The 19,395-nt window shown below is 38.9% G+C and overlaps 2 protein-coding genes across 7 annotated transcripts; one reads left to right on the top strand and one right to left on the bottom strand.

The window, feature by feature from the left end:
• Positions 1 to 21: 21 nt before the first annotated feature.
• TCEAL4 (transcription elongation factor A like 4) lies at positions 22 to 2,227 on the bottom strand. Of its 2 annotated transcripts, none has more exons than XM_015443746.4 (3): positions 2,067 to 2,227; positions 1,459 to 1,531; positions 22 to 1,100 (listed from the first exon to the last, which is right to left on the bottom strand). In XM_015443746.4, the coding sequence occupies exon 3, from the start codon at positions 1,071 to 1,073 to the stop codon at positions 426 to 428; it is 648 nt and encodes a 215-aa protein (XP_015299232.3). In that variant the 5' UTR covers positions 1,074 to 1,100; positions 1,459 to 1,531; positions 2,067 to 2,227; the 3' UTR covers positions 22 to 425. The 2 variants fall into 2 exon arrangements, with proteins under 2 accessions (XP_015299232.3, XP_045239339.2); XM_045383404.3 differs by having other exon boundaries at positions 2,126 to 2,227.
• Positions 1,310 to 17,974, top strand: LOC107128490 (uncharacterized). 5 transcript variants are annotated; one of them, XM_074029590.1, is made up of 4 exons: positions 1,310 to 1,554; positions 1,741 to 1,918; positions 2,090 to 2,336; positions 17,590 to 17,974. In XM_074029590.1, exons 1-4 carry the CDS (start codon positions 1,367 to 1,369, stop codon positions 17,595 to 17,597), a joined length of 621 nt encoding a protein of 206 aa, XP_073885691.1. In that variant the 5' UTR covers positions 1,310 to 1,366; the 3' UTR covers positions 17,598 to 17,974. The 5 variants fall into 5 exon arrangements, with proteins under 5 accessions (XP_073885691.1, XP_073885692.1, XP_073885690.1 ...); XM_074029591.1 differs by lacking the exon at positions 1,741 to 1,918; XM_074029589.1 differs by having other exon boundaries at positions 1,741 to 2,336.
• The last annotated feature ends 1,421 nt before the right edge of the window (positions 17,975 to 19,395 follow it).

Here is a 19,395-nt window from a genome sequence, read left to right as displayed (position 1 = left end):
GAATGAAATTCAAATATTCACTGTTTTCCAATATTTTAACTTTTATTATTTTTATGATTAAGAAATCTGTTTTTAGGAGAAAAATGGACAGATGAACAAAAAAGTACAGAAAAAATCACGCACAGATAACCACTGTTAATCTTTTAGTTGACACAGCTTTCAGAATTGTTTTCTATACATAAATTACTAGGTATCTTTGTAGTTTTACAAAAATGTACTGATGCCATATGTTTGGTTCTGCAAGTTGTGTTTTTTAATTTTACAATGCACCATCAACATTCTTTCCATGTAACGGATGAAAATTTGCTACTAAGAACACCGCGTTGCAGTTGGGTCAAAAGGCTGCTAGTAACAGGAGGGATGCCTAAAGTAAAGTACTACCGTCGGGGTAAAGCACATGGCCTGGTAAATGCCTGCCAGGGACACTACACATAAGGAATGTCTTCAATGTCCCTTCGTGGGGCCCTGCAGCCACCCCTGAATTCCCTTGGGCCTCTAGGGTAGAAGGGGTCCTGTAAATTTCTTTGCATCCACAAAAACGCCCCCAATTTCTGTTTGCTTTTTCTCTTCTCATCCTGCACCTTAGCCATATTGTCAAATTCTCTTATCATGTCCTCATTGCTGAAATTCATATCGTGTATGGCCTCTTTATACTCCTTGAGGTAATGAGCCAGCCCCTTATTAGTTTTTCTTTTGGCTTTCCTGGGTACATCACCCTCAGCTGGGCGCTTTCCTGCAGCCCTTGTTTCACTCCCTGGCTGTCCTTGACTCTCTGGCTTTCCCTCTATCCCTGGTTTTCCCTCTCTCTCTGATCCTCCCTCCATCTCTGACTCTCCCTCCCTCTCTGACTTTCCTTCTTCTTTTGCCTTTCCCTCACTCTCCGGCTTTCCTTTATCCTTTAACATTTCCTCATCTGTTTTGCCCTTGTTTTCTGTCTTTCCCTCGTTTTCCAACTTCTTGTCTTCCAGAGTACAAGCTACTTCTGGCTTTCTCTCGTCCTGTGGCTGTTCTTCATTTTTCATCTTTCCTTGGTTTGAAGCCATGCCTTCATTTTCATTGTAGAGTTTTTCCATGTCGAGATTTCCCCTCCTTTTCGTGCCCTGGGGGATGGGGGTGGAGGGAAGAGGAGACAAAGAGGAGACATGGGAGACTGAGTGCGTGGGATGAAATGCAGGTCTGGATAGTACTTGCATCTCACCCCTGATGAGGGTTCCCCTGAGCTGGCGGGGCCTCCAAGAGGGCCTTCTGCCCACCACGTAGCCTGCCACTCCTCCCACACACGTGAGCCAGCCATTGCCTGGCAAGCCCTGTCACTTTCTCTGCAGTGGTTCAGCCTGGTAAGGTGTGTGTTAATGTGGGTGGGGGGATGGGCGGGGGCCCCAATTCGGCTCTGGCCGGGCCCTCCACACTCTCAACCCTTGTGGGCCCCTGTCCATGCAGCCCCCTACTTTCACGGACCTGCGGGGATTCTGGACAGGTTGCTCCTCTTTTTCAGGCTTCGCAGAGCGCTGGGAACAACAGACGCGCAGACCTGCGGACAGACAGGAGACAGGGGTAGGGGCTGCGCGCTCAGCGGGCTCACAGGGACTCGGTTCCCTTTCCTGAGTCCAGGCCCTTCTCATCCAACGTTTTCCTCCCCTACCTCCCCCGCACCCCAGCCGCCATTTCTTTCCAGGCCTCGGGCACCAAACCAGGATGCTTTCCAAACTAATTTTGGGTCTCTGTGTCCTTCTTCCTCAGAGGCAACTCTCCTCCCCAGCCTCGCGGTCAACGTTTTTCTCTATGTACGGGAACGGCAGAGGGGGTTTACTTCCACTGTCTCACTACTGGGGCGTCCCCAGCCCACCATCTCCGGCTCCAAAATGGACGGAGGGCAGAAAAGAGGATGTGCCTGGAAAGCGAGCATGGATACTTGGAGGTGCTCGCCTTCCTCACCCTCTGCCCACTGCCTACGTGCTCCCCCTCAGCCACCTTTAGCCGTTTTCCCACCGCCATCTCTGTCCACACTCGGGCCAGCTTCCCTCGACTCGACCCGACCCCACCCCCAGCCTTTCCCGGTACTGTACCCGTTCCCCTTCCGCCATTCCAGTATTCCGCTGGCAGCGTGGAAGGCCCGCACACTGACCTGGAGGAAGCTGGACCAAGAATTAGGAGCCCAGGAACTGGAGCAGACGGGACCCAGCCGCGGGGACAGAGGGCGGGCACTCGGACCGGTGCCCACATCTGCGCCCAGGCAGATCACGTGAATGCCGCAGCACAGGAGTTCCACCGCCCCACGCCCCACGCCCCGCCTCCTAGCCAGCCGCTTCCAGCTACCCACCACCTCTCTCCAGCAGGTACCCTCTCACCTCCCTGGACCCTTTTGTCCTTTTCTTCTTGTTAAGAAATTAATCAAAGAAGGAATTTTAATGAAAATCGCAAAGTTGTTTTTTTTTTTTTTAATGAGTTGGGCGGTCCAGAGGAGGAGTCTTGATAATGTTGCTCTTAAATTCCACAGAAATAACGTAGACCCACCCGATAAAATCGTATAAATGTGAACTCAAGTACTGTATAAAGAATAGAATATCGACTTTAGAAAAAACTTAATAAAAATTTTCCAAAATAAATGAAATTGTCCCTTTTTCCTGACATGTACAAACATAAATTTTCAAATGAATAAAAAAAGTTATATTTGAAGCAAAATAAAAACGATTAATTTATCTTAAGTGAGAAACTGAATGTACAGAGACAATGACCAGACCACATACGAAAATAGAACTGAGACCCACAACCGTTGCTGCAAGCAGCTCAAGAAGCCAAAGTATAGCATCTGCAGAAATGTTCAGGACTTTAATCAATTTGCTAGCCTTTCTGGCCTTTTTAATTTTTTTGACCTGATGACAAACAAGAAAAACCCAAATATGAACCCATACTCAATCACATAGGATGCTTGCCTCTAGTTGGCCTGCCTCTAGCTTCCTCACGTCAACAACATCCAATCAGAGCATACTTGAAGTCTTTGTGTTTTTGTTTTCCGCTATAAAGCTTTCCCACTCCCCTGCCTGTCTTTGAATCTCTGCCAGATTCAAATGATGGTGGCTTGACTTCCTTGCTATAAAAAAGCTGTGAATAAGTAGCACTTGTTTGTTCTCTTATGGGTAGTCTCCGTTTATCTCCACATAAGCTTTTGGTGTGGAAGGCCTTTAAATATAGTCACGTGCCACTTAATAATGGGGATATGTTCTGAGAAATGCATCAGGCAATTTCGTGGTGGTGTGAACATCGTAGAGTGTGGTTATACAAACCTATATGGTATAGCCTACTACACTCCTAGGCTGTATACTATAGCCTGTCGTATTCTATGCTGTCTGTTGTCGTTGGCCAATCGATATGCAGTGTGACTATATAACAAAGAGACAAATGCTGATAGATTAGATTACATGAAAATTTTTAACAGATTTGTTGAAGGACTGGGGACACATGCACCCTCCCCTGCTCTTATTGAATATATTGGTGAAATTTTTCTGAAGATCAACTTTGTAAATTATTTAAAAATAAAAATATTGGCCAGGCACGGTGGCTCACACCTGTAATCCCAGTGCTTTAGGAGGCTGAGGCGGGTGGATCACCTGAGGTCAGGAGTTCAAAACCAGCCTGACCAGAATGGTGAAACCCCCTCTCTACTAAAAATACCAAAACTAGCTGGGCGTGGTGGCGGGTGCCTATAATCCCAGCTATTTCATAGGCTGAGGCAGGAGAATTGCTTGAACCCGGGAGGCAGAGGTTGCAGTGAGTCGAGATCATGCCGTTGCACTCCAGCCTGGGGGAGAGAGTGAGATTTCATCTCAAAAAAAAAATTAATATTTGATCTTTTGTGTCAGTAATTTCACTTTTTTTTTTTTTTTTTTTTTTTTTTTTGAGACGGAGTCTTGCTCTGTCGCCCAGGCTGGAGTGCAGTGGCTGGATCTCGGCTCACTGTAAGCTCCGCCTCCCGGGTTTACACCATTCTCCTGCCTCAGCCTCTCGAGTAGCTGGAACTACAGGCGCCCGCCACCTCGCCCGGCTAGTTTTTTGTATTTTTTAGTAGAGACAGGGTTTCACCGTGTTAGCCAGGATGGTCTCGATCTCCTGACCTTGTGATCCGCCTGTCTCGGCCTCCCAAAGTGCTGGGATTACAGGCTTGAGCCACCGCGCCCGGCGTAATTTCACTTCTAATAGTTACCCACAATGATAATTTTCTTTCTTCAAGTTTTATTTTAAGCTCAGGGGCACATGTGCAGGATGTGAAGGTTTGTTACATAGATAAACATGTGCCATGGTGGTTTGCTGTATAGATCATCCCATCACCTAGGTATTAAGCCTGGCAGCCACTAGCTATTCTTCCTTATGCTCTTCCTCCCTGCCCCCAACAGGCCCCTGTGTGTGTTGTTCCCTGACATGTGTCCATGTGTTCTCATCATTCAGCTCCCAGTGAGAACACACGGTGTTTGGTTTTCTGTTCCTGCATTAGTTTGCTGAGAATAGTGGCTTCTAGCTCCATCCATGTGCCTGAAAAGGACATGATCTTGTTCCTTTTTATGGCTGCATAGTATTCCATGGTGTATATGTACCACATTTTCTTAATCTAGTCTATCATTGATGGGCATTTCAGTTGATTCCGTATCTTTGCTATTGTGAATAGTGTTGCAGTGAACATACGCGTGCATGTATCCTTGTAACAGAATGATTTATATTCCTTTGGGTATATAGCCAGTAATGAGATTGCTCAGTCAAATGATATTTCTGGTTCTAGGTCTTTGAGGAATCGTCACAGTCTTCCACAGTGGTTGCTGATTTACACTCCCACCAACAGTGTAAAAGCATTTCTTTTTCTCTGCAACCTTGCCAGCATCTGTTGTTTTTTGACTTTTTAATAATAGCCATTCTGACTGGCTTGAGATGGTATCTCATTGTGGTTGTGATTTGCATTTCTCTAACTATCAGTGATGTTGAGCTTTTTTCATATGTTTTTTGGCCTCATGTATGTCTTCTTTTGGGAAGTGTCTGTTCATGTCCTTTGGTTACTTTTTAATGGGGTTGTTTTTTCTTGTAAATTTGTTTAAGCTTCTTGGAGGCTCTGGATATTAGACCTTTGTCAGATGGATAAATTGCAAAAATTTTATCCCATTCTGTAGGTTGTCTGTTCACTCTGATGAGTTTTGTTTGCTGCATAGAAGGTCGTTAGTTTAATTAGATCTCATTTGTCAATTTTTGCTTTTGTTGCAATTGTCTGTGCCTATGTCCTGTATGGTATTGCCTAGATTTTCTTCTAAGGTTTTTGTAGTTTTGGGTTTTACGTTTAAGTCTTTAATCCATCTCGAGTTAATATTTGTATATGGTATAAGGAAGGGGTCCAGTTTCAATTCTCTGCATATGGCTAGCCATTTCTCCCAGCACTATTTATTAAATAGGGAATCCTTTCCCCATTGCTAGTTTTTGTCAGATTTATTGAAGATCAGATGGTTGTAGGTGTGTGGTCTTATTTATGAGTTCTCTATTATGTTCCATTAGTCTATGTGTCCGTTCTTGTACCAGTACCATGCTGTTTTATTTACTGTAACCTTGTAGTATAGTTAGAAATCAAGTAGTGTGATGCCTCCAACTTTGTTTTATTTGCTTAGGATTGTCTTGGCTATTTGGGCCCCTTTTTTGGTTCCATATGAGTTTTAAAATAGTTTTTTTCAGTTCTGTGAAGAATGTCAATGGTAGTTTAATGGAAATAGCATTGAATCTATAAATTACCTTGGGCAGTATGACCATTTTCATGATATTGATTCTTCCTATCCACGAGAATGAAATGTTTTCCATTTGTTTGGGTCCTCACTGAAATCCTCTCTGATTTCTTTTAGTAGTGGTTTTTAGTTCTCCTTGAAGAGGTCCTTCACTTCCCTTGTTAGCTGTATTCCTAGGAATTTTATTCTTTTTGTAGCAATTGTGAATGGAAGTTCATTCATGATTTGACTCTCAGCTTGCATGTTGTTGGTATATAGGAATGCTAGTGATATTTGCACATTGATTTTATATCCTGAGCCTTTGCTGAAGTTGCTTATCAGCTTAAGAAGCTTTTGGGCTGAGATAATGGTGTTTTCTAGATATAGGAGAATTTCATCTGCAAACAAAGATAATTTGACTACCTTTCTTCCTATTTGAATACCCTTTATTTCTTTCTTTTGCCTGATTGTCCTGGTCAGAACTTCCAATACTATGTTGAATAGGAGTGGTGAGAGAGAGCATCCTTGTCTTGTGCTGGTTTTCAAGGGAAATGCCTCCAGCTTTTGCCCATTCTGTATGATATTGACTGTGGGTTTGTCATATGTGGGTGTTATTATTTTGAGGTATGTTCCTTCAATATGTAGTTTATTGAGAATTTTTAACATGAAGGGATATTGAATTTTATCAAAGGGTTTTTCTACATCTATTGAGATAATCATGTGGTTTTTGTCTTTAGTGCTGTTTATATGATTAATCACATTTATTGATTTGTGTATGTTTAACCAACCTTTCATCTCGGGAATGAAGCCAACTTGATCGTGATGGATAAGTTTTTGATGTGCTGCTGGATTTGATTTGCCAGTATTTTGTAGAGGATTTTTGCATCAATGTTCATCAAGGATATTTATCTGAAGTTTTCTTTTTTTGTTGTATCTCTGGCAGATTTTGGTATCAGGATGATGCTGGCCTCTTAATATGAATTAGGGAGGAGTCTTTCCTTTTCAATTTTTTGGGAATAGTTTCAATAGAAACTATTCCAGCTGTTCTTTGTACCTCTGGTAAAATTCAGCTGTGAATCTGTCTGGTCCTGGGCTTTTTTGTTGTTGTTAGTAGGCTATTTATTACTGCCTCAATTTCAGAACTTGTTATTGGCCTATTCAGGAATTCAATTTCTTCCTGTTTCAGTCTTGGGAGGCTGTACGTGTCCAGGAATTTATCCATTTCTTTTAGGTTTTCCAGTTTATGTGCATAAAGGTGTTTATAGTATTCTCTGATGGTTTTTATATTTCTGTGGGGTCAGTGGTGATATCCCCCTATCATTTCTGATTGTGTTTATTTGATTTTTTCTCTTTTCTTCATTAGTCTGGCTAGCAGTCTATCTATTTTATTAATTTTTTCCAAAAACCAGCTCCTGGATTCATTGATTTTTTTGAAGGGTTTTTCATATCTCTATCTCCTTTAGTTCAGCTATCATTTTGGCTATTTCTTGTCTTCTGCTAGCTTTAGGGTTTGTTTGCTCTTGGTTCTCTAGCTCTTTTAGTTGTGATGTTAGGTTGTTAACTTCATATCTTTCTAGCTTTTTGATGTACCCACAGAGATAATTAAGACAGTGCTAAAATAGTCTTATATTTAAAATGTTCACTTTGGGAAGCCAAGGTGGGCAGATTGCTTGAGCCCAGGAGTTTGAGACCAGCCTGGGCAACATGGCAAAACCCTGTTTCTGCAAAAATTACAACATTTAGCCAGTGTGGTGGCACACACCAGTAGTCCCAGCTACTTGGGAGGCTGAGGTGGGAGAATTGATTGATTGCTCTTGGGAGATAGAGGCTGCAGTGAGCTGTGACTGTGCCACTGCATTCCAGCCTCAGTGAAAGAGCCAGACCCTGTCTCAAAAAATTTATGTTAAAAGATTCCCATAGCAATTATTTATTGAACACTTATTATTTGTTTGTATTGTAACTACAGTAGTGATTCCATTGGCTTAGTTTATAATTTAAAAAAAATGGAACAGCACAAATGTACATCATTACAGATTTAGTTACATAATCTTCTTAGATTACCTGCTTAATCTGGTTATCTTTGGGTGTTTGGTTTATAAAAATAATTAATCCTTATATATTGGGCACTTAATACACAGTAAAAATAATTCTTTATTAACTGTTCATCCCAATTGATAGTGACACTACTATGTGTGGTGGGACACAAAGGACAGCCACAAGTATGTGATGTTGCCCTCTAGAGATGCGACTTACGTTAGCAGCACTGTGCTAGCTACCTTGTCTTATCTGGCGTGCTATTTCATTTATCTCTGGTGGGGCAATTCACACTTCAAGGAAGAAGAATGACTTATAAGGCTACAATTTTAACCAATATAGTACTGAAATAAGCACAGTACGAGAAATAAAACAAGAAAGCCCACTAACACACCCAAGTATACAAGTTTTTAGTGTGTGATAGGGAAACATTTCTGATCAGTAGTAAAAAATAGGCTATTATAGAAACCATATTTGTGTAATTAGTTAAATATTTGAGGGAAAATTAAGAGCTTTATTTTCTGACATACATTCAGATATCTTCAGGGTAGGCAAGAGGCATGAAATAAAAGGCATCCAGGTTGAAAGGAAAGAAGTAAAACTATCTATTTGCAGGTGATGTGATCTTGTATATAGAACATCCCAAAGAATCCACTGAAGAACTGTGAGAACTAACAAATGAGTTCAGTGATGCAGCTGAATATATGATTGATATACAAAAGTTAATTGTATTTTATATGCTAGCAATGAACTATTCAAAGAGGAAAGTAAGAAAACAATTCCACTTAAAATAGCATAAAGATAATAAAACACTTAGAAATAAATTCAATAAAAGATCTAAGACTTGTACACCAAAAACTAAAAAAAATTGTTGAAAGAAATAAAAGAATACCTAAATAAATGGAAAAACATTCTATATTTATAGGTCAGAAGACTTAATATTTCCAAAATTGATCCATAGAATCAATGTAATCTCTATCAAAATCTTATCTGGCTTCTTTGCAGAAATTGGTAAGCTGGTCCCAAAATCGACATGAAAATTCAGGAAACCCAGAATATACAAAACAATATTTAAAAAGAAGGAAAACATTGGAGGTCTCACACTTCCAGATTTCTATCAAGGCAGTGTGGTACTGGCATAAGGACATATAGATCAATGGAATATAATTAAGAGTCCAGAAATAAACCCTCATACCTACAGTCGTGCCAAGAAAATTCAACTATGAAAGAATAGTTTTTTTAACAAATGGTGCTGAGACAAATGGATATCTACCTTCAAAAAAATGAATTTGGGCCTCTTTCTCACACCATCTACAAAACTTACTTCAAAATAGATTAGAGTCCTAATTGTAAGAGCTAAAACTATCAAATTCTTAGAAGAAAACTTAGGTGTAATTCTTTATGACCTTGGATTAGGCAATGGTTCTTCAGATATGACAACAAAAGCTCAAGAAACAAAAGAACTATAGATAAATGGGACCTCATCAAAATGCAGAATTTTTATGATTCAAAGGACATCATCAGGAAAGTGAGAAGACAACTAACAGACTAGGAAAAATTTTTGCGAGTAATGTATCTGATAAGGGACTTGTATCTATAATATATAGAAATACTTACAACTAAATAATTTTAAAAACCCAATTTTAAAATGGGCAAAGGATCTGAATAGGTATTTCTCCAAAGAAAATATACGAATGGCCAATAAATACATGAAAATGTGCCCAACATCATTAGCCATCAGGAAAATGCAAATCAAAGCCATAATGAGATACTACTTTATACCTACTAGGATGGATATAATAAACAAGAAACATATAGCCGGGCGCGGTGGCTCACGCCTGTAATCCCAGCACTTTGGGAGGCCGAGGCGGGCGGATCACAAGGTCAGGAGATCGAGACCACGGTGAAACCCCGTCTCTACTAAAAATACAAAAAATTAGCCGGGCGCGGTTGTGGGCGCCTGTAGTCCCAGCTACTCGGGAGGCTGAGGCAGGAGAATGGCGTGAACCCGGGAGGCGGAGCTTGCAGTGAGCTGAGATCCGGCCACTGCACTCCAGCCTGGGCGACAGAGCGAGACTCTGTCTCAAAAAAACAAAACAAAACAAAACAAAACAAAAACAAACAAACAAAAAAAAAGAAACATAATGACAAGTATTTGCAAAAAATGTAGAAAAATTTGAACCATCACATACTATAGGGGGGAACATCAAATGGCACACTACTGTGGAAAACAGTTGGGCAGTTCCTCAAAATGTTAAACATGGCATTACCATATGACTCAACAATTCCACTCCTAAGTATATCCCCAAGGCAAATGGAACAATATGCTGACACAAAACTTGAATATGTATGTTCCTGGCAGCATTATTCATTATAGTTAGAAAGTAGAAATATTCTTAAATACCTATCACTCAATGAATAGATATATAAAATACGGTATATCTGTACAATGGAATATTATTTGGCAAAAGAAATGGAAAAAGAAATGGAACAAAGTGCTGATACATGCTAAAACGTGAATGAACCTTGAAAACTTTGTGCCAAGTGAAATAATCCAGTCACAAATTATTACATATTGTATGAGTCCATTAATATGCAACATTTAGAATTGGTATATCCATAGAGACAGAAGGTAAATTAGTGGTAGCCTAGGGCTGGGGGTGGGAAATTGAAGGGAAGATGGTAGTGACTGCTAATGGGCATGAGATTTCTTTGTGATGATGGTTGCACAACTCTGTGAGTATACTAAAAAACCATTTGATTATGTACCCTAAATAGGCGAATTATATGGCACGAGAATTATATCTCAATAAAGCTGTGATAAAAATCTGTCATAATATTGATTATTTCAAAGTATTATATATGCAGATTTTCACTATAATGGATTGAATTAAAGTCACATAATTTTTCTCTATTATGCATGTTTTAATATTTATATGTTAGTACCTTTCCTTGATTATTTTATTTGGATTTATTCTAAAAACTTGAATTAATGGATCAAAAGTTATGAGAATTTTAAGATTTCTTGATATATGTAGCTAAATGTTTACTAGGTTGTTAATTATAAAAAATACAGAAAATCAAACATATATAATGTAGAGGGTGGGGTTGTATGCTATATTTTATTAAATTTTTCTATGCATATTTCATATACAATTTGTATATTTAATGAAATTGTACTGTATATACTGTTCTGCTACTTGATTCTTTCACTTAAAACTATATCTTCAGAACATTCCCACGTCAGTCTACATTTTAGTGGTTGCATAATATTCTACTCTTCACAGTTACCAAAATTTATTTAATCAATTCCCCATTGATTAGCATTAGAAATGTTCCATATTTTTATTGTTAACAACATTGATCTATTGAATATCTATATGCATATTGCATCCATTTATTTACCTGAGGAAGAGATTTAATTTCAAAAGTTGTTATGTCCCACTCCACATATGATGTGTGACCTTTCCATTCTTCCCATTGACAGATGTGGACTTTGTCTCTTTTGAATTTGGGAGGCTTGTGACTACTTTGATCTGTATAGTACAGTGTAAATCACTTTGTGTGACTTTTAAGGTTAGGTAAAAAAGCCCCACAAGGTTATCTGCCTGGCATTTTTGGAACATTCACTCTTGGAGAAGCAGCTGCCATGTAACAATTCTTCCTACCCTGAATCCACCATGCTGAAAAGGCCATATATATGCTCTTTAGTTGACAGCTCCAGCTGTGTTGTAATCCAAAAGCTAGCAATAACTGCCATCCCTGTTAGTGAGCCCTCTTGGATTTCCATCCCAGTCCAGCTTTAAGATGATTGCTGTCCTAGCTGACATATTTTATTGATTGATTGATTGAATGAGACAGAGTCTCGCTCTGTCACCCAGACTGGAGTGCAGTGGTGCAATATCAGCTCACTGCAACCTCCGCCTCCGGGTTCAAATGATTCTCCTGCCTCAGCCTCCTGAGTAGCTGGGATTACAGGTGCATGCCACCACACCAGGCTAATTTTTGTATTTTTAGTAGAGACGGGGTTTCGCTATGTTGGTCAGGCTGGTCTCAAACTCCTGACCTCAGGTGATCTACTCACCCTGGCCTCCCAAAACGCTGGGATTACAGGTGTGAGCCACGGTGCCTAGCCTCCAGCTGACATCTTGACTTCAACATCATGAGAGTCCCAAAATAAGAACCTAGCAGCTGAACACTTCTTGAATATAAATGGTTAAATTTTGGAGTAATTTGTTACACAGCAATACTAACCTTAATAATCTGTATAAAATATGAAATAATACTAGGAGTAAAATAAATCATAAATAGCCCACAAAGCCTAAAATATTTACTATCTGGCCCTTTATGGAAAAAGTTCGTCAGCCCATGTCTTAGACCAAAGGAAACAATTTAACCTCAACCACCACAACAATTGTCATCATTGAGATGTGATGTTGAGTGACTACTAACATAGATGCATATCAGGGTACAGGTATCATTCTATTCATTTGTGGGGGTAACTCAAAATCCATGTAATTTTTTATGTTTTATTTTTGAGACAGAGTCTCACTGTTGCCCAGGCTGGAGTGCGGTGGCATCATCTCGGCTCACTGCAACCTCTGCCTCCTGGGTTCCAGCAATTCTTGTGCCTCAGCCCCCTGAGTAGCTGGGATCACAGGCGTGTGCCACCACACCTGGCTAATTTTTGTATTTTAGTACAGATGGGGTTTCACTATGTTGGACAGGCTGGTCTTGAACACCTGACTTCAAGTGATCCACCTGCCTCGACCTTCCAAAATGCTGGGATTACAGGTATGAGCCACCGCACCCGGCCAAAATACATATAATTTTAAAGTTACAAAAGTATTATCCTGTGTAATTTTGGAACAACCAATACTTGAGTACTGGAAACTCATATCTAAAAGTTGATAACCTGGCATAGTGGAAAGAATATAGAATTCAGACTTAGTATTTACTTTAGAAAAGTAACCTCTTCTAGGCCCAGGGGTTAGCCCATCTGTGAAATGGGAGTATAGTAGTTGAAAGACAAATAATGTGGAGAGTTGGTAAGGATACAGAGCAACGAGAACCCACATATACATTCTGGCTGGAACTATGAATTGAAAAAGCACTTTGAAAAACTGTCAGTATTTACTAAGGTTAAACATTCATGTATGCTCTGACTCAGCAGTTGCACTCCTGGTATATATGCAACAGAAATGAGTTTTTATGTCCACCAAAAGATGTGAACAAGATTGATCATTAAGTACAAAACATAAAGCAATGCAAATGTTCATCAACATAAGAATAGTGTTATAGTCCTATAATGCATTACAACACAGAAATGAAAATGAACAAATTACAGCTTCAAGCAACATGGGATAAAAACACATATATAGCACTGATACTTCCATTGTAATCCCTCTATCACCCTCCTGTCTACAAAGCCACATACCTATGGAGTTGAAAATGGGTTCAGGTTTGAGGCCACAAGAAGAAATTCAAAGACAGTGAAAAGCAGAAGCAGCTCCTGGAATTCAGCATGATTGCTGATATCCCCAGTTGTTGGAGTTTGTTAAGAGAAAAATATGCTTACACATTTTAATTTGAATTAATTACCCAAGTGAATATTGAGGGAGATCAAGCAAATCAACATAGCATTTAGGTTTTATTTTAACGTATTTCTTGTCAAGCAGGTTAATGTAGAGGGGCACAGTTTCTATGAGTCTCTGATAGGCTCAAACACTCAGTCTAATGCCATGTCTGATAGAGCAGATGCTGGAGTGAAATTCAGGAGATCGTCCTGGGTTCTGGTGTCAGACCTAACCCAAAACCTACCCGGCCATGGGTAAGGTCCTTCAGCTCTGTGGGAAGATCCCATCTGGGAAAGGACTCTCAGTTACTAGAAGGGACAGAATTCACTATTCACAATTATTTTAACAAGTGCAATGACTATGCATATTATTTATTCTTAAAACAAGATTGCTGATAGTGCATGACAAAATATCTGGTCAAGTATCAGGTCCACCCAAAGCCATATGGTCCCTGCCTAGTTTCAACCTCCAAAGGCTGATGTTGTTCGCACTTACCTCTGTGTGGGAAGATCTTGGAAGCAGAGGTAGTTAAATTATGGATGGGTTTTGGTATTACTTAGTAATGGTAGAAGCCGTGAGGGGCAGGGCTGGCCTATCACATCTCTCAGATGGACCACAGGTCAGCATGCAAGGACTGGACTGATGACCCACTAAAGAGAAGTCTGGGTGCTCTCATGTTCCCCTAATGTCCTCCTCAGGGACTGGGCAAAACCTGCCTATGACCCTAGATTTGTTTTTAAAGTCCCTCAAAATAAAGGGAAAGAGTGGCTACTTTTTCAAACCTTCTCCTCCTCACACCATCCTTATTCTCCCCTTGTCCAGTAGTAACAGGCCAGGATCAAAGAGAAGGTGGGCAGTAAGGGGCCAGGAATAAGGACCAAACCCATTGTATTGGTGGCTGCACTGGGAGCTGGGATTTCATCCTTCTGAGTTGACGTCGTGGGTTTTATTTTCAGGCATATGTGCTTGGAAGTGAAAAAAATAAGATAACATTCATTTAGCTTGTGTGTGTGTGTGTGTGTGTGTGTGTGTGACATTATTTTTCTTAATCAGTTGCCATATGCTATGGTTTGAATGTTTGCGTCTACTCCAAAATTCATGTCGAAACTTAATATCCAATGTAATGGTATTAAGAGGTGGAGGCCCTAGCAGGTGATTAGGCTATGAGGGCTCTGCCCTCATGAACAGGATAAGCGACTTTATAAAAGGGCTGGAGGGAACTGCCTAGGCCCCTTTCGTCCCTACACTTTCCTCCAAATGAGGATGCAGCAACAAGATGCTTTCTTGGAAGCAGAACCTGATCCCTCAACTAGATACCAAACTTGCTGGTGCCCCCTGAATTGTGAGAAATAACTTTCTGTTCCTTATAAATTACCCAATCTCAGGTATTTAGCAGCATAAATGGACTAACATGATGTATGAGGCAAGAATTATGTCCACGACTACTAGCCCTGAATTTATATCCTTAAATCTCCATGAATGGAAGCAAAAGATTAGACAATAAAGCAACCAAACCTAAGCAAAGAGCCACACCAGTTTCCTCTTCAACATTCAAGACTGAACATCCCAGGAAGGCTCTTATTGGTTCAGCAGGGTCACTTCCCCATACTCTGGGCCAATAGCTCAGGGGCTGCGGGTCCTACATTGGCTGACCCAGCAGAGAGTGGGGTATGAGCTGCATTCACTGAATGCTCACATCATCCAAATCTTGCATAATTGCAGCTCATTAAGATTTGTGATTTTTAAAAAGACTTTTGACTGGGAAAGAACAGAATTGAATAAACCTCAATGAAATAGAATAAAAATTTCAGAGTCCAGAGAGCTTGGCAAGGGGATTGGATTGTTTCTTGAAGTTTTTGATATATATTTCTGTGCTTTTTGTTTGTTTTCATTATGTATTAACGTGGATTCAAAAAAAGCTTGTGATATTTTTATTCCAGTAACACTGTTTCCCCAAGAGTCCTGCTTATAGTACATTATTTACAGCAGTTAAAGCTGTTTCCCGTAGTCTTTTTTTTTTTTTTTTAACAAAGAATTAGAGCACTCTTGTTCACTTAATCTCCTTGTTCGTGCACCCATCAGGTTAATAATCAGATGTACTCATTGCCCCATCTAGCCTTTCAGCATCAAGCCCTATTTTTTTCTCTACTTACCAGATTCATCTGTCTCAATCACCCCTGCACTCTCAGCCAAATTATAACGCATTTTTAATGTTCTTTCACTAATGTTTCTATTTACTTTCTGAATTTACAAGAGGAAAATGGCAAAAACACTGTAACTGTCTTCATGGATATGATATATTAAAAATGCCTTTTTGCATAATACAATGTATATGAGACCAATATGCTAGAATAATTTTGGTAAAACATTTGTATGGCATGCTGACAGACACTGGCATTTTGAAGCAGCATGATATAAATTAAGTGACTTAATGAAATGTTTTTTTTACAAATATGTCCACAGCTCTTTCTCTGAAAGAGAAAGCCTTTCTTTTCAAGCCACACATGGCTCTGAAAAGAGCCTTGGTTTTCCAAAATGTCGTTCCAAATGTGTAAGTCAATCATGTGGTGCCTCTTTGGGCAGTTTACTTGCAGATGATTTTATTGTAGTTTTTCCAGGTCTCCTCTGCAGTAAAATCCTTTTTTAAGTCCTTTTATAAGATTTTTTCTAATACACTAAATCATGATAAATAACAGTCTTGATGAGAGGGCTCAATTTTTCTGAATCCTGACTCTAATGATGGTAATGCTAGTATTTGCCATGAAACAAACATTGTATAACTCATTATATTAGCAAAGGAAGTTAAATCATGTACTGAGATTAACGGAAGATTACCCTTTTTTCCTTTAACATCATAAGGTGAATCATACTTGTATTTTACTGGAACGTCTTTATATTTTTGGATGAACCCTGCTTTGTCCCTTTGTGTTCATCATTAACTATGATGCCATATATAATTGCTAATATTTTATGTAGGATTTTATATTCTTGTTTATAAATGTCACTGGTCAGAACTCCTTTTAGCATATTTTCTTTACATCAAAATGATATTTTTTCCCTTCATAATCTGACACTATTCCATTAAGAGAAAAAAACACCTGTTCCTTAGTGGTTTGACATGAAATACTTTTGGAAGCCTGGCCTTTTGGGATGGTAGCTCATTGGTGACCTCGATTTCTTCCATTCTTCTTAGTCCTTAAATCTCTTTTGTGGGGAGGAGAGTGGGTTTAGTTTCTGTAATTTATGTTTTCCACAAATTTATGCATTCAATCAACATTTTCAGTTGTATTATCATAGATATTTGAAAGAGATATTATTTCCATTGAATAATATTTCCTACATTATTTCTCTCTTTTCCCTAAGGAGGTTAGTTAGATGTTTAGTAACTTTTTTCAGCCAAGAACACTGATATTTATCCACAAATTATACAGTTTAAAGTATGTTTCTGGGACTTAAGTATTGTCAAGAAAGTGATTTTTAACTTGTTTAATGCTTATGAATATTTTACATGTTAATAAATATTCCTGGTTTTTTGTGTGTTGTTTGGAGACCATAGTTTTGTCATCTTTCCTTGAGTCACTGAGGTTTTTGATCAGAATTAGAGGCAGTGGTTTGTTAGCCAGATCTCTTGTTTTCCACGAGCTCCTCTCCCATGTGGGAGGATTCTTGCTCAAGCCACAGTGGCTTAGCCTAAGGTGACATTAGATTCTGGGTTAGTGGACAAATAGCCCAAACATGGCCAGCATCATTCCTCTGGCATCACGGACCTGGGTTATGGAGATCAGAATCACTCAACAAGTTGAAGCTGAAATTGTTACAGTTTAGCTGCTGTAGATGGTATCTTCAAAGTGCTCTTGGTGGAGCCTACAGGAAGCTTTCAGTGAGACTGACCATTTCATGCCTTCTCATTGGACTGTACCACATAGAACAATCGAATCATATTTGCCATTGTGTGGTTTATTGGCAGGGTTTCCTCGAATTACATTTCATCTAATTAGAAATTGTGTGTGTACCCAGTACTTCATTTGAATACAGGGCCTATACATGGGCACCACCCTGTCACCAACCAGTATCTCTTTCATTCCAAGGTACTGAAAACAATGTCTGTCATGGCTGAGCATCCTTCTAAATCTTACTTTAACATAAAGGGCTTTAAGAAAGTCATTTCCAAAACACAGAAGGGGAAGATGTGAAAAGAGATGCTGCAGAGACAGTTGAGTAACTGTCTATATTTACATCTATGTTTACAGGGTTCTGAAGCAATTTCATCCTTATATCAGCACTACATTAAATTCCTTGGGCATCATGAATGATTTTCTTATTGACATCTTTGAGCACATCACCACCAAGGCTGGCTGCCTGGTTGCTACACTGAGTGCTCCACTATCACCTCCAGAGACATCCAGATCACCCGAGCCCGATGCTGTCTGGGGATATCCACAAGCACACTGTATTCAAAACCAAAGGTAAGAACCATGTTCCAGTAACGTTGAATCTACTTTAGTTCTTGAAGTGTGATGTCCTGCTAATTTTAAAACATCTTCTTTTTTTGCTACAACAAACTAAATATTATCAATTTTAGTTTAATGTATCTATGGTCCAATTTGTTTAAAAAATAAAATAGTGGGTTATACTTAATAATGTTGCATTATACCACTTTACTAATGAGTCAGTTCTTTTAGTTATTTTTGTAGGTCAGCCATTCATCGGACCTGTAAGATGTTATCTACATTTTTCATTCCCATTCCCTCACAAATATATGCTGAAATTTTCCAGAGATACCTTATATATTATATCCAACAGATTAATTGCAGGAACATATATAAGAATTCAGCAGACTTCCATTAGAATAAATATTAAAGAGATTTTCAAATAAAAAAGTCCATCTCCTTATGACTTGTTTTAGAAAACACATTTTTCATATAAATTTACAATGTAAGTTTACAGGATGTAATGGATATTTTATTGTAAGTTTAAAATGAATTAATATAAATATATTAAAAATTTCTGTTTTACTATTTAATATAATAAATATTAACAGATATGACTACATGAAATTGTAAAGCTTCATTATTTTTAAACTGAAAATAGCCTCTTTCTCAGGGGTTTTGCCACAAGAGAGGAAGGCCATTCTTTTCCATACTTTCACCATACAAAATTCATTTGCATATTTATAGACTGGAATTATTTCCATTTCTTTAAGTAACTAAAAGCGTACAGAGCTATAAAATTGCTCCTATAGAATCAGAATCAAACAACCCAGAAGGGTGTACTATAGCTAACACACAATTTTCCTTTGAAGAACATTTTTTCCTATAGCTTTTCTATTTTTGATAAACATTAATTTCAAAGTATGGTTATTCTTGACCACAAAATAAGGCTGAACTCATTAGATTTGGCTTGTTTATTTACACAGATACAGCAGAAATCCTAATTTACTATATAGTCCTTCTTTAGTATTCATTGCTAAGAGTTTTCATAATGATGATCACACTGGACTTTTTTACTGTATTAAAAAATATATATAACATAAAATTTACCATATAAATAATTTTTGGTGTACAGTTTAGTGACATTAAATATATTCACATTGTTGTGCAACCGTTATCACCATCTGTCTCCAGACTTTTTCATCTTCCCAAACTGAAGCTGTACCCATTAAACGACAACCTCCCATTCCCCCCACAACCCCAGTCCCTCGTAACCACCATTCTACTTTCTGTCTCTATGAATTTGACTATTCTAGGTACCCCATATAAATGGAATCATACAATATTTGTTTTTTGTGTCTGACTTATATCACTTAGCATAATGTCTTCAAGGTTCATCAATGTTATAGCATGTATCAGAATTCTATTCCTTTCTAAGGTTAAATAATATTCCACTGTATGTCTATATCACATTTTATTTATTTATTCATCCCTTGGTGGACACTTGGGTTGTTTCCATCTTTTGGCTATTGTGAATAATGCTGTTATTGACCATTGGCATACAATATCTATTCACGCTCCTGTTTTCAATTCTTTTGGGTATGTACTTAAAGTGGAATTAATGGA

The sequence above is a fragment of the Macaca fascicularis genome, chromosome X, assembly GCF_037993035.2.
Source record: "Macaca fascicularis isolate 582-1 chromosome X, T2T-MFA8v1.1".
In the NCBI taxonomy this organism is placed as follows: domain Eukaryota; kingdom Metazoa; phylum Chordata; class Mammalia; order Primates; family Cercopithecidae; genus Macaca; species Macaca fascicularis.
This window is presented reverse-complemented; position numbering and strand designations above follow the sequence as displayed.

Bases quoted from the DNA above. Each gene is read 5' to 3' on its own strand.
- TCEAL4 (XM_015443746.4), bottom strand. From the start codon at position 1,073: ATGGAAAAACTCTACAATGAAAATGAAGGCATGGCTTCAAACCAAGGA.
- LOC107128490 (XM_045383402.3), top strand. From the start codon at position 1,367: ATGGGCGGGGGCCCCAATTCGGCTCTGGCCGGGCCCTCCACACTCTCA. The intron at 1,555-1,740 runs GTAGGGGCTGCG...CTTCTTCCTCAG, and splicing joins CGGACAGACAGGAGACAGGG to AGGCAACTCTCCTCCCCAGC.